Source organism: Falco cherrug, chromosome 7 (genome assembly GCF_023634085.1).
Source record: "Falco cherrug isolate bFalChe1 chromosome 7, bFalChe1.pri, whole genome shotgun sequence".
Taxonomy (NCBI): domain Eukaryota; kingdom Metazoa; phylum Chordata; class Aves; order Falconiformes; family Falconidae; genus Falco; species Falco cherrug.
The window spans coordinates 881,970-895,930 of NC_073703.1; the positions used below are offsets into that span (position 1 = coordinate 881,970).

The 13,961-nt window shown below is 42.0% G+C and overlaps 1 protein-coding gene across 11 annotated transcripts in view; it reads right to left on the minus strand.

Moving 5' to 3' along the window:
• MYO9A (myosin IXA) overlaps positions 1-13,961 on the minus strand; it is a 184,229-nt gene that overhangs the window by 76,275 nt on the left and 93,993 nt on the right. For all 11 annotated transcript variants that reach the window (XM_055716037.1, XM_055716034.1, XM_055716040.1 and 8 more), the window contains one exon: positions 374-490. In XM_055716037.1, coding sequence (XP_055572012.1) covers positions 374-490 — 117 coding nt within the window. The remainder of the gene's footprint in view (positions 1-373; positions 491-13,961) is intronic.

Genomic DNA, 13,961 nt, shown 5'->3' on the forward strand with positions numbered 1-13,961 from the left:
ATGGAGCAACTTCATCAAAACACCTCCAGTTAGCACGGCTTCCCTTTTTTCCCCCCCTCATTTTTATACGGTCCTATATTTCACACACAAGGAGGAAAATTATTTGGCATGGCTTCTGGAGGGGGTGGGGGAACAGGCTTTTGTGGCTACAACAAAACCTCTTCCCCAGCTGCTGTGGGGATATATTATTCAAGGTACTGCACCCTTCCCGGCTCAGCAAATGCCGCTTAAAGTAACGATGTACTCAGTCTAAAGTATTAACCGAGGAAAAATTAACTTCATGTTAAGTGATGTGCTTGGGTAATGTTTTATCCTGTAGTTACCCTATTTTAAAAACACAAGAGTACAGCCAAAAGAGCTGGCAAGATGTTACCTTGGTGCTTTCTTCCACGTCCTTTGAGTTGAGAAGTGCGTGGTTAATTCTGAACACTATCCAGTCGAACAGGGCGCTGTACAGCGATTTAGCCATGGAGTTTCGCACTGTCACAGCCTGAAAGGGAAATGAAAAAAGCTGATTGGAAGTGATGCCTGCCACTAAGATAGGGTTTGCTTCTCAAGCTCCCACATCCGATTTTCGTATTTCTCCCTTGCCAAAGCTTTTGTCCGCTATTTTAATTTATGCTGCATACGCCAATGGCCCTGATGCCATTGGGTGTTGGTTGCAATCCCAGGGCCATGCGACGTGCCCCCTGACTTTGGCTTGGTTTCTTTTGGTGCATTCAAGCAGATGATGCACGAGATCACACCATAAATCCCATCAGTGAAAAGAAAATAAAAACTATACAAATATTAAAAATAAATATGTATTTTTAAATTTTTTAATATAACATCACCAAGATCATTGAAGAGTTTATTCAGGGAGAAAGAAAGGTGGGTGGACATTGCACAGCAACGACAACAAGTGACATGAAAGCACACGCTGGGCAGGCAGTGCCTGGTACCAGCCGAAGGGTTACAAAAGGGCAGGCTAAACCCCCTACAGTAAATCTGTGAGCGTTACTGAAAACTTTGTTTCCCAGGTACTGCCAACATGAGCTACAAATCAGGGCAGGCCGACTGACTGCTCCTCCAACAGCTCTCCTGGCAAGCGGAATAAAACCTCTGGAAGAAAGGCCATTCCTACCACAGTGCTCACGGCCACAATGCAAAGAGATTTTGCTGGATCAACAGTGATGACAACCAAGATCCAGGGAGGGTGCCCGGGCTGCACCTTCCCAAACACGTGTGCTTCGGGACAGGCACCTACATACGTAACCCTAAAGCCATAATTCATATTTAAGGGCTATCTTTGTTCTTGCTGCCTGTGATTCTTCCTTGGTTTAAACTATTACCTTGAGTTTTATTGGAGTGCTTTGGTACATACTAGTCACTTAAAAATCTTATGACACCAGCTGTAACTGTTAAACTTCAGTTCATTTTAGCCACTGTAGAAGAATAAACAAGGGAACAGAAGGTTCACACATTGAGACCTTGAACTACAACGAATCAGTGGCTTGTCACACTTTGTCTTGTAGTCCTTCCCAAGAACCCTCCCTTCAAGGGACATCACCTGAGTGGCCTTATTTCACTGACCCAAAGCAAAAGAATAATGCTCACGTAGCATCATTTCTCTTCAATTAGCTTGTTCCCACCTCTTTTCCCTTTAATTCTTTATGAGAGCATTTTTTTAGTGCGAACACAAGCTGTTCTGCCAACATTTTGCTCTTAATGTGCAATTAATCCAGTACACCGTGTCGCTTTCTCGCCCTCTCAACTTGGAACAGGAGAAGGCAGTAATGTGGTCCGCAACTGCAGATGCTCGTGAGCTCACATTGTACATAAGCCTCTGTACGCTGCTAACCGTTGCTCGGGGGGAATAAAAAAGTTAGATAAGCCACGTTGCAAGGACAATTACAAAACATCACAACAGTTAAGAAGGAATTGCTTGCTTGCCCCAAAAAAGCATTGCTACAAACCAAAACCAAGCATACCATGAAAACAGATGAGCAACAGGACCAAAAGGATTTGTAGCGCAGAACCAAAATAGCACTTTTAAAGACTAAGGGTGAGCTCTTGAAATGTCTGAGCTATCCAACAAGTGTTGGAAAGCAGCTGGCATTTAGCAATCCAAACAGGTCTAGTCTCCAGTAACTTGGTTTTTGTTCCCTTTACTGAAGAAAAGGTTTTGGGGAGGGTTTTTTTGCTGTTTTTATTACAAGCAGCATGGGAGGGTTGAAGGTTTTTTTTCTGTCGTTTTTATTTTTCACATTTTCTCAAAATGTGGGGGAATATTTCAGTGACTAATAAAAAAATTAAAGACCATTCTCTCACTCCATGCTCCATCTCATCTTATTTGATTGGATAAAGCTGGAAAACAATCAGTGCCACTGTCACACCAGAAAAATTCAGTCTCTGGGGAAAAACCAAGGCCAAGACCCAGGAATGTTTCTCGCTGCCATCATGCTTTGTCCTAGCGTAAAGCAGCCCAATTAACTGCTCCAACACAAAGGCATGCAATTAGAAAGGAAAACCATTTCTGTTTAAAGACCACAAACAGCAGCATCGTTTCCTCTATACCGTCACACATGGGTTTATATTGCAATACTTTTCTTTCCCCCTTTTATTAGAGGCTACAGGGGATGTGCAGGTCTTTGCTGAATTATCCTCCTTTTTTCTAAAATAGATGAGGACATCATTAAGCCTGCACCATGCCAGCATTGCCCAGTTTCCTCCAGGGATGTTCAGGGTGGGCTGTAAGCCATGGCTCTTCCACCTCAGCTACATGGCAAGGGCAACCCACAGAGAGCTGCTTTCCTTGCTACACTTGGGACTCAAAACCACAATCAACAGCCCAGGTCTCAGATTCTTCAATATTTATTTTTAGAAGTGATGGCTGTATTGTAAGACCTGATAGGAAACTCTCAGTAAAGCAACATACAGAGAACATAGGCAGGGCAGAGCAGAGCACACACATACGTAGATTTCATTTGCAAATTTGTTGGCTCCTTATGAGCCAATTTCTTCTCTCTGTTTTACCAACAAATCTGGAGAATTCCTCAACAGATGTGCCATCAGAGCAGACTTGTGGTGGTGTGAAAAACAGCGCTGCACCCTGCACGCTCCCCAAACAATGAAATGCAGCGGTGCCGAAACTGGGATGCTTGCTTTGCCAGATACTCGCAGTCTCCTTGCAGGATTTCCACCACACACAGAGCTAAAAATCTGACTTTGGACACCCAAGTTGCTCCAGTGCTGCTGGGTGCTATGGAGTCCCACCAAAAGGGGCTCTCCAAGCTCAGCTCCCCACCCCTGATGGACCTGCTCATGAGGAGCAATGTCCACCAGCACTGGGAATGAAGTCCCCAGCATCCAACATCCACGGCACCCGAAGGCTGCAGTACCCAACCGGCAGCAGCTTTCTAAAATGAGGCATTTTTAATTGGCTTGAAGATTTGAAGACAGCACTTTGCCTTCTTGCAACATTCATTTAAAACGTATCAGCAAAAACATTAACCTATTTCATATGACTCAAGTTTTGTGGTTTTTTTTCCATTTAAATAAATTTTTCTTTAGAATAGATCCTGGATGATGTTACATTATAAATAAAGCCCCTCACTATCCTAAACAAATCTCAACCTACCTAACATGAAGATCATCAGTGAATATTATTTCTTTTCAAATTAAGGAGCTGCTGCAATTTCAAGAGTACGATTTCACATTTCCCTCCAAATTGTTGGAATAGCCCGCTTTGAAAACAAGTTTTCCACTTATATTTTTTATTTAAGCCATTCACCTTGCATTGCCATATGCCACCATGCAGACAGCTCAAAACACCACTAGTCCATAAAACCCTTGAAATAAAAATAAATAAACCCCACCCTGTACAGCTGTTTGTCCTTTTCCATATGTTTTGCTTTTTCTTTTTCTGTTCAACAGGGTAAAGCTGCAGAGGCATGGCAGGGTAAAGGATGCTCAGCCTGCCCCGCCATTCCTGCTGCTCACATCACGACCTGGTGTGCGACACTCCAGGCACTCTGGCTTGTGACTCAAGGAAGGATTGCACCATGCACTTACATCCACTCCTATGCAGCATGGCATTTCAAATAAGTGCTTGAACATTTGCTCCTATAGTTATTCGGGTATATATTTATTCCTGTCTTTATTATCCTACATATATTAAATGTGAATATTGTCTGAAATTTATAGGAAATATTACATATGGATTGTCTTCAGGTAGTCACCTACAGCTTCTTGTCTCTTCTGTAAGTGTCATTACATGACATTTAGGCAGATCTAGAACACTGTGGCACTCATCAAACCATTTTTATTTCACTCACAAAGCAAAATAAAAATAGCTCCTGCAACACCAAAGCAAATCTCTCTGGCATCAAAGCGAGCGCAACATCTTGCACACATACGAAAATATTGCTGACTTGAAAACAAGATCTATCTTAAATGCACTTTTTAACTTGGCAATTCAGGAAATAATCTGAAGGCAAGGTTTTAATCAATAGGTTTCCTGCTTAGCAGGCTTGCAAAGATATGTATTTTATTTATTATATGCTAGAAATGCTACTTGTTGGGGTTGGCCAACTTCTGGATTAAAATATCTGGGTTTCTTTGTAAGACTGTATTGTCAAATTAATTGGCCTGAAAGTTTTCATAAAAGGCATCAGATTCAGGCTACCTTAAAAATAGATATACTTTGGAAACATCTGCCATAAGTATCAAGGGGAAGACAGACTTAAGAATTAAAATCTCTCTTTGAAGTGTTTTGGAGCAAGGACTTAAAGAGTTTCGGCAGCAACAGCCTGTGTTTTAGAGGCGGCAAAAGATATAATCTAAGAAAACCAAATTTGCTCAAATTAAAAGCCTCTGTAAAACACATTTGTATGTGCTCAGTAGATTCTTAATTCATAAGATTACAAACTCTCTAAACATATAGGAACGCATCTTCTGCCTGCTGCTGTCCCTACATCACCACCGCTCCCCACCCCAGGGTCAGGATTTCTTACTCCTGCTATTCTGCACTCAACTGAGATGTGAAACTCTGAGTAAAGGTCTTTTTCTGCTGGCATTATTCAAAATATTTGATGGTACCCTGATAATTCAGGAAAAGCAAAAGGATTACACCTCCCCCCCCCCAAAATTTATAAATGGGAAAACAAGTGTGTCAAGTAAATAAAAAAACAAAACAAAAAACGAAAAAACCCACCCCACCCCCCCAAAAAACCACCATCAAACAAAACCAAGAGGCATTAACAATCTAAATAGTATGTCTGCTTAAAAAAAAATAATTAAAAAAATTTCTTCCCTTTCCCTAAAATAGTTCTGCTGGTTGCAATCGAATTAAAAAAAAAAAATCAGTATTTTTTAGTTATTATCTATGAAACTTGAATTTTATAGGCTTCTTTGCTATAACAATACCATCTTTGCATTAGACAGTCCCATACCATCTTCTCTCACAGAACCAATGACTCATGAAGAGCAAAAACTCATGAAGAGAAAAAAGCTGTATGTGATGATGTAAATAGTGGTATTTTAATACACTTTTTTTTGCACTGTTTCTGTTGGCTGCTGTTAAAGCCTGGGGGGGGGGAGAAGGATGACCAGAGCCAGTATAGCTCTTAAGAAAAAAAATATTTTTAATAAATGCCAGAATGATGGTTTCTTCCACTGTGCTGCATATTCAGAAGCCACAGCATACACACAGATAACCAAGATTAAAGCACCCTTTTCACTTCCCAAAACCCTGGTTCACCCAGCAATTTTTTACTCACCCTGACACAATTTGGTTTTTTTTAAAAAAAATTAAATCTAAGGGAGCAATTTCATCCTACAAGCTGCCAGTTGAACTTTGCAGCTTTAAATACCAAAAAAAGCTGGGACTGCCACATCTGTAGTGCTGCACAAGCAGCTGGGCCCCTTTGCTGTACAGTTGTGTGCTGGATGCACCAACTCTCAAAAATTCATTAGAAAAAACACTGTGCGCTTCCAATTTCTTTTCGAACTTTCTTTCCCCTGCATGTCCCCCTGGACCTTCTTGGAGATGCAGGGCTGCCAGAAACAGTAGAACTCGGGCCCATGTTTGTGCAAAGTCTGCGCTGGCACTGCAATGTCACAGATCTTCTGGACTCCGGACTTGGTCCTGGAGCCAAAACCAGGAGGTACCTCCCGCACTTTGACCCCAACAGCGTACTAAGGCACTGGCTGGTGTAGGGGCAACACCAGCACTTAAGATATGTATACGTACAGCACATAATCCAATGGGGACCCTTCTATCCCAAAAACACATCCTGAAGCGAGCGCAGGCTGCCAGCAAGGTGGTCCGTCACAACCAAACTGAGCTCAGTCCACTTTCTATTTACATGGCTGGCTGGGTTTGGTGCTCAAGGAAGGCTTAATTTACGGTACCCTTATCAAACACAGCTCTTGATTTCACCTTCTTGACACAGCCCAGTACAGAAGATGCGCCAAGCTCTGCCCTGCTTTTGGACTCATCTCCGCGTAAAACCAACAGATGACTCAGCCAGGCGCACAGGGAAGAGATGCCCACATACCACTGGACAGATCTTCATCCTTCTCCAACTCCTTTTCCCCCCAGCACCACTGCAGGCTCTGAGGGCCACCCTGGTGCCCTGCCCTCCTGGCAGATGCCCAGGTAACCTTTTAGAGCCATTTTCACATCATCTCCCCAGCATGCAACCCATGATCCTTACTGGATTCAGCATCTATATTGCTGACTCGCTAACAGATGCGCAAGGGCAAGCAATAGCTCAACTCCAATAACAAAACCCCAAGTATTGTAAGTCTGTCAGACTATGGGGAATAAATAAAGCCTGGAGTATGGATAGACATAGGAATGGAGATGGGTGGAAACAAATGTCGAAAGGCTTTGAAAGGCAAGGAGCACCAGTTTACTGCACCAGTAACTGCAACAATATCCCGGTGATTGCACGTCCTGGGGAGCAGAAGACAAACAGACCCTGCTGCAGGAAAAACCATCGAGATGCTGTGGGAAGCTATGTGGTTTTAATCAAACGCTTCCATCGCCAAGATGAGCATTTACTGGAGTATGGACCCCACTAACTCCAGCAAGATCCAGAGTGATACTGAAATACAAAAGCCAGATCCTCTCCCCACAGTTACTCCATCCAAACCAAACAAACAGTTGACTGTATCTGGAACAGCAACCAGGCTCCAACATTCAACTTTAAACATTTTTGACCCAAACAAAAACATAGCATGAAGGGCTCTTGTAACTAGCATAAACACTTTCACTAACATTTTGTTTTAAAAAAGCCTGCAGAAAATAAATAACCATTTATGTGCAGTGCATCACTCTACACGTACACTCAGAAAACGAAAAAGAAGCAGAAGCAAAGCCAAGTTTATCCCTTTCGTTATTGCTTAGAAAGTGCGCTATATTGATGTGCTGATCACTTCTGCGTAAGAAATGATTCCCAAGTGGTGTCTGAGAGACAGCTACAGATCTCTAAAGACTTTAAACATCTTAGCTCATTGAGAGGTCTGCCCATCTTCCCTCACTGCTAATGCAAAGGATGAGATAAACTGATCCTGGACAAACAGAACAGAAAGGCTGGGTGATGGGTATCTGGGTACAGGCAGCTCTTATGACCAGTTCATAAAAAAAGCAATTACATCTTAACAGCCACTGAGTTTGCTCAGGAGGGATGCTGAGCATCACTCCATCACTACTACCTCCCAAGCGCAGGAGACACTGCACACTCCTCTCTAGAAAAGTGAGGCAGAAAAACCCAAAGAGCATTTTGCACAGAAAAAAATGCCCTTTAATGCATGCATAGTGGGCAGCAGCAATCTATTTTGGGTCACTATTGTAAAAAAAATGCAGCTTATGAAGGGTCTGGGCACCCAGAGCTAGGTTTTTGGATCCCAGTTCTTAAGTACAGACTGAGTTAATGAGAAGCAGACTTACAAAATAGAACTGGAGAGTAAGCATAAGCATCAAACTGAATTAAAGCTCTAATGAGATTAACCCTCCATAAAGTTTATTAACTGTGACAGTGTGCAACCCTTATCCTGTTTCTTCAGGATTATTCAAATCTATGAAACATCCATAAAGAGATGCTGAACGACTCAGTTGGTCAACATGTTATTACACCTTCAACTACTTTCTGTCAGCATTATGCCATTAAATCCCAGTTTTTCACCAGACAATACCACAGACATGGGAGCGAGGTCAGTGTACCCACTCCCAGATTTTCTAAAAGCTGTAAGTACTTGAAAACTGGCTGTTTAAATGCCATTTCTCAAGCACACCTCTGGAAAATTTGTTGGATCTAGAATAGATTTGTTAGAAGACACCAATGACTTGTTGCTTTGCTGTTAGCTAGAAGACTTGTTGCCTTGTTAGCCACAGTGCTTTCCTCCTCCAGTTTTTCAGCACTTCCCCTAGAGCCTGTGTGTGCGTGTACCTGGTGATGGACATAAGTGTTATTTGCTCACACTGGATACACCCATTGCCAGCACCTGTGCTCCCTACAAATGCAAAACTCACCCATCCCCAAAAGTCTGGCTTTGCAAGCAACTCTCCTTGTGAACTTCCCCATAAGAACCTGCAATAGCCCCCAGAAATTTATTTGTTAAAATACAAATGATCTTGATACAGCTGTAGAAACTACCTATGGATTCTTTCTCTCCTCGTGACCCACCAGCTCTTCCATAACACGTGCCTGAACACATGTGTGCGTGGGGGTTTCCTGCCCTCTAGGAAGAAAACAAGCAATGCTCTCCTTTCAGATCCCTGTCGACAAATACTTAGAAAAAACCACCAATTCGAGTAATTCCAGGATGACAAGAAAAATTTGTTTCAGACTGTGAAGTCTGCAAGACTTGGTGTAAAACACAAAGGCAGGAATAAAGTTATTTCAGTAAAGCCAGGCATCACAAAATAACGTTTTCTGATTGTGTATAATAGAAACAGAGATTCCTCTTCTCTTCAGGAAATAAGATACGAACACAGGAAGAAAGGAAATATCCCCTTCTCCCTCAGGGCCTTTGATAGACTTCCTATAATTTCTATACAAGGATGAAAGGTGCTTCCAATGAAATATTTGGGGTGGGGGTGCATGGAAAGGCAACACTAAGATTCTTCCTCTTCAGGAAATCCCTCCAAAAATCAAATCTGTATATATTTTTTTAGTGGTTCTATGGGGGCTTTGTTTATTTTTCTTTTAATATGTGGAATAAATTTCAGTGCATTACCCGATGAATCAATTGGCATTTCTGCTCAGGGATTTGGCACTAAATCCCAGGAACCTGTTGATATCCTACAAAAAAAAAAATAATTCTGTGAGCCATTATCATACACAGGATTTGATCTTTGTTATCATTTGATGTCTGTTTCAAAATCCTTATCAGCCATTCCCATTTCCCCCCCATTTATTCTCTTAAGGTAAAATCTGGCTTCATAATTACATCTGTACTTACTGTAACACAAATGTCTTATTCTGGGATGACTCAGAGGAAAAACACCACATTTTAATATCTACTGAATTTTTGCCTATGGTATTTAGCTAACATCATCTGATGATGCCTCCCTCCCTCTTTCAATCAATTCTGTGGGTTTGAGCAATATATATAATTTTCAAACGGGGGGAAAAAAAACATCAGGAAAAAAGTGTATTTGTTTTCTTATTTGACTCACAGTATCTATTCAACAAAATTACGCTGTGTGCATAAGTTACACAATAAATCAGTTTCTATTCTAAAAAAATCCACATTTTTCTCTCAAAAAAATGAAAAGAAAAATATTAGCAATGCTTAGCCAGTGTGAAGAGCTGCCACTACCAGGAATAGGATTTATCCGAGATTAGAACAAGCAAAACCAAGAGCTATTCAAGCTCTCCAAACGCACTTGATTTGTATCTCATGAAGGGGTCTAACGAGCAGGAACAGCCGCCAATCTCCCACCCTCAGTAAACCTTGGACACGCAGTCAATTGAAAACAGCACACATGGGCATCCTGGTGACAATCTCTGCAGCAGTCATGAAACACATGACTAAATAAAACAGACTCAAAATATACTTTTATTTGAATAGGGCTTAAGGCTGCCAGCTACTAATAAGAGTGCTAGCATTGGGCAAGTAGCTACTGCTAAAATACTATTAAAATCCAATTTTCATATCTCCAACACTGTTACTGCTCCATGAGGGCTGAAAAAACACCCTATGTCAGGTGGCTTCAGCTTGGGTTTGTCGTTGTACAGTCAGGAGACAGCTGCCAAGGGTGGCTCATTGGGTCTATCCCTCCTGCCTGAGAGGGAGCAGCATCTGAAGGGAGAGACACATAGCTGTGAAGCACAGCTAAATGAGGGAAGGAGCAGAAAACGAGGAGGATGGTGATGAAGTATAGTAGCACTGCACACAAAACCTGCTGGCACACAGCATCCCCTCTACAGTTCACCACCAAAGTTGGGAAAACGTTTTTGGATTTGAAAAAAATAGATTAAAACCTATAAATTGCTGGAATTAGGCACGGCCTAAATCCCTCTTTTTGTCCAAATGCAGGTTTTAGTGTCTCATTCTTATCTCACATCAGCTTCAGCCTGTTCGGCGGGTCCCAAGTCACATGTGTGTGTGGACACAGAATTATGGTTTCCTGCTGGCTTTCTATTTATGACAGAATACATCGTGCGTCTGGTTTACATTCACAGCCATGTCCTGCGGCGGGAGATAGATTAAGCAGCTTTTGTGGTTCACCCTCTGGGTCACGGGACATAGGCTGAGACAGGCAGGCTTAGCTTTTTTTTTTTTTTTTTTTTTTAAACAGAGGCTTAACACCCAGAGGAAAGTACTCTTGCAGGATATCAGACTCTAGCTTAATCCCTATCTTGGCATCAAGGAGTATTATATCATACTCGGGCTGGATAAGTATGATGTAATTTTCCATACTCGTATTTTATCTTAGCATCATATTAAAATCCTGTCATTCTCATGTTTGCTTTTCCTAAGAGAACTCTAATCATTAACGCACCATGCTGACTCCAGCCTGCAAAAGGTTCTTTTTAATGATTTTTATGTTTGATTAAAGAGGAGGAAAATTTATTTAAAAGCATCATTGGAAGAAGAGTGAAAAATGCGAGTACAATTACAAAAAAAAAGTTAATTTAAAAAATGCAGTAAACTTTCCCGAAAACACTCATTTTTATGTTTTACCTCTACAAATGTACCTGCAAACTATATACTTAAAACAAAACTAAAACCCCTAAGCCTTGCACTACCCACAGCTGCTGGCTCCTGTCTTCCCGGCTGGCTGCCATGTCCTGGCAGAAACATTCCACCATCACCCCGGAGCCGAGGCAGCATGCTGTACTGCCAATGGATTTTATCCAAGAGATGCAAGTGTCAATGAAGTTTTCCAGAACTTATGGGTGGATTTTTCAATGAGAAAAAATAGACTGGAATGTCACTACAATACAATACCAAATTGTTGTCCAATACAACACTGAAACATGAAGGCATTGCAGAATTTTTTCACTCAATCAGTTATAAAGTTCTCAGATTGAGAGACATTTTTTCTTTTTGGTACTAGTTTCCAGCTTTACATATCAAATACTGGTTTTTAATTTTTCTTGTGCTCTCCCTTCTCTAGGACCAGTCTCCCAGTACCTTCACAACCACCTTCCTTAGACAAAAGGTCCATCTCCAACCTGCCAGACTGTATGACTCAGAGGTATTTTCAGGGGCTCTCCCAAACTATGCCAACCCCCTTCCCAAAAAATCCCAGCCACAACAGGAGAAGTCAAATCAATGGCTTTGTCCAGTGAGACAGTCTTCCTGCATCAGGGTATCATCAGGTTGACAAGAAAGCCCTTCAGAGCTACTAGCTTACCTGCTACTCTAGCAAATAAGAAACCATTAATCACTAGTTACTTTTTAAATAAAAATATAGTATTTTTTTAAATAAAAACATTTTTAATATTGCAGTCTTTGTCATGAGTTAATGCATTCATTCTTACACTGCTTCCTCTCTTGCCTACGTTCCCACTGAGACTGCTCAGGCTGTTCCTGTGCTGACACGACTCCCCGGAAATAACAGGTGGTGTCTGCATGCTCCGGCAACCTGCTCCCTCCTGACTTGTGTCCTCCTGTTGTTAGATGCATGTAAATGGGGAAAATGAAGTGGAAAATGTGAAACAAAAAAGTCTTCCGTGGGTGTTGAGGACCCACCTATTGTACCTCAGCTAGTGATAGGCAGGACTTGGAAGAGGACAGATGGGGACCAATCATCCCCATCACAGACTGAAGCCTGCCATTTATTTTTAAAGACACTTTGCAAGTCCCTGTCTATAATATTGTCATATTGTAGCTGAATATGTGATATGCTGCGGTCATACTTTTCATAAAGAGCACCAGGTTACAGCCAAACCCAAACTAAACCAACAAAATCTTGTTAGCTGTTTTCTGTCTCAGCTGTGGAGTCATGCGGTTACAAGCATCATCTTCCTGAAAAGACTGAAGTCAAAGCCTTCTGGTCTAGACAGCATGGTTAGAAAGTGTCATCTGTAACACATCAAGAAAGAAAAATACCCACCCTCTCTTCCTGAAATAAAACTCTTCCAGAAAACGAGCCTGTGGCTCTCGGTTCTCCCTGTGAAGGGAAGGGTGAGAGAAGGGACACATCAATCACGCGCCCTGAAAGGTGCTCACATCACATGGTCACGAGGCCACCATAAACAGCTGCAGACCATCAGTCACCAGGCAGCCAAATTTGCTGATGGCAAAGGTTTCAAACACTTTTTTTTTCCCCAAACAAAAATGTGTTTTCCTTCACTATGTTCATCCAGAGTCTGTCCTATCAAAAGCATGGACCGAGATCCCACTCAATCCACGTTTTCACATTGAAACTGGTACGGAAATAAATGAATAGGTCACTCAGTGGCACAAGAAGTAGATGTGTGACCTGACCTGAGGAGGAACCTGTAGGCTACGCTTAGGGAAATTTGATCACCACTTTACAGGCACAACGTACCAGCACTCTACCGTGAAGTCCAACACATCACCACAAATAGCACTCGACCTTTTACAAGCCAAATCCTGCCTTTCCATGGGCCCTTCCCAAGCAGAAGACACTATTGTAGAAAAACTTGTTCTGCCAGTGTATCATCATCTTCACTACAGGCTGGGGTTTTGGCAAGCTTCCTCAAAGAGAAATTATTTCTCGTCACAACTTGGCTGTTATAGCCGTAGAAGCAAAGTCTGTGCAACAGAACCTGTCCAGCCATGGAGCTTCTATGCCTCCTCCTCCTCCAGGTACTGAAGAACAGCCTTAAGCTGAGAAGAAATCAAACTAAATTTATTCAGATTGGCATTATATAGAAAAAGCCCATATTCCAAGCAACTGTACCAAAACTACATCCCATGTGGGAAGAGCAGACTTGCTAACCCAGGAATGGCTTTTTCCATTCCTATGAAACTTGTCACATGCATTTATCCTAAACTTAAGCAACAAAAGGGACTCTGTGAAATTAAAGCATCTTTTCAGTAATGAGACGCAATTAAAGGAAATCTTTAAAGAGTCAAGAATGGATTTGATGATAGGAAGGGCAGCTGGGGTGGGGACGTCCGTTATGGGCAGAGTAGTCCATGGCAAATCAGCATTTGCCTTCTTAAAGTCACGATTTTGGACTTTGCTCAGAAATCTTGAAATTCAAACATCTTCCTTTTCTCCCAGACTTTAGTGCCAAATAAATAGCATGAATGCAGCTAAGACACAAGAAGTTTCATGGTGGCACAGAGCAGCAGAATGACCATAACAGCTCTGGCACACGAGTGACGGGTTCCCCAGGTGTTCAGGTGTACGTTGGCAGCCAAGAAGGTCTGCAGGTCTGGGAGATCCTCAGAGACATGAGCTCTGTTCAGCCAGATCTCAGCATCATCTCCCATGCACTACTTTGTGGGAAAGTTAGGGCATATAATCATATAATAACATGAAAACA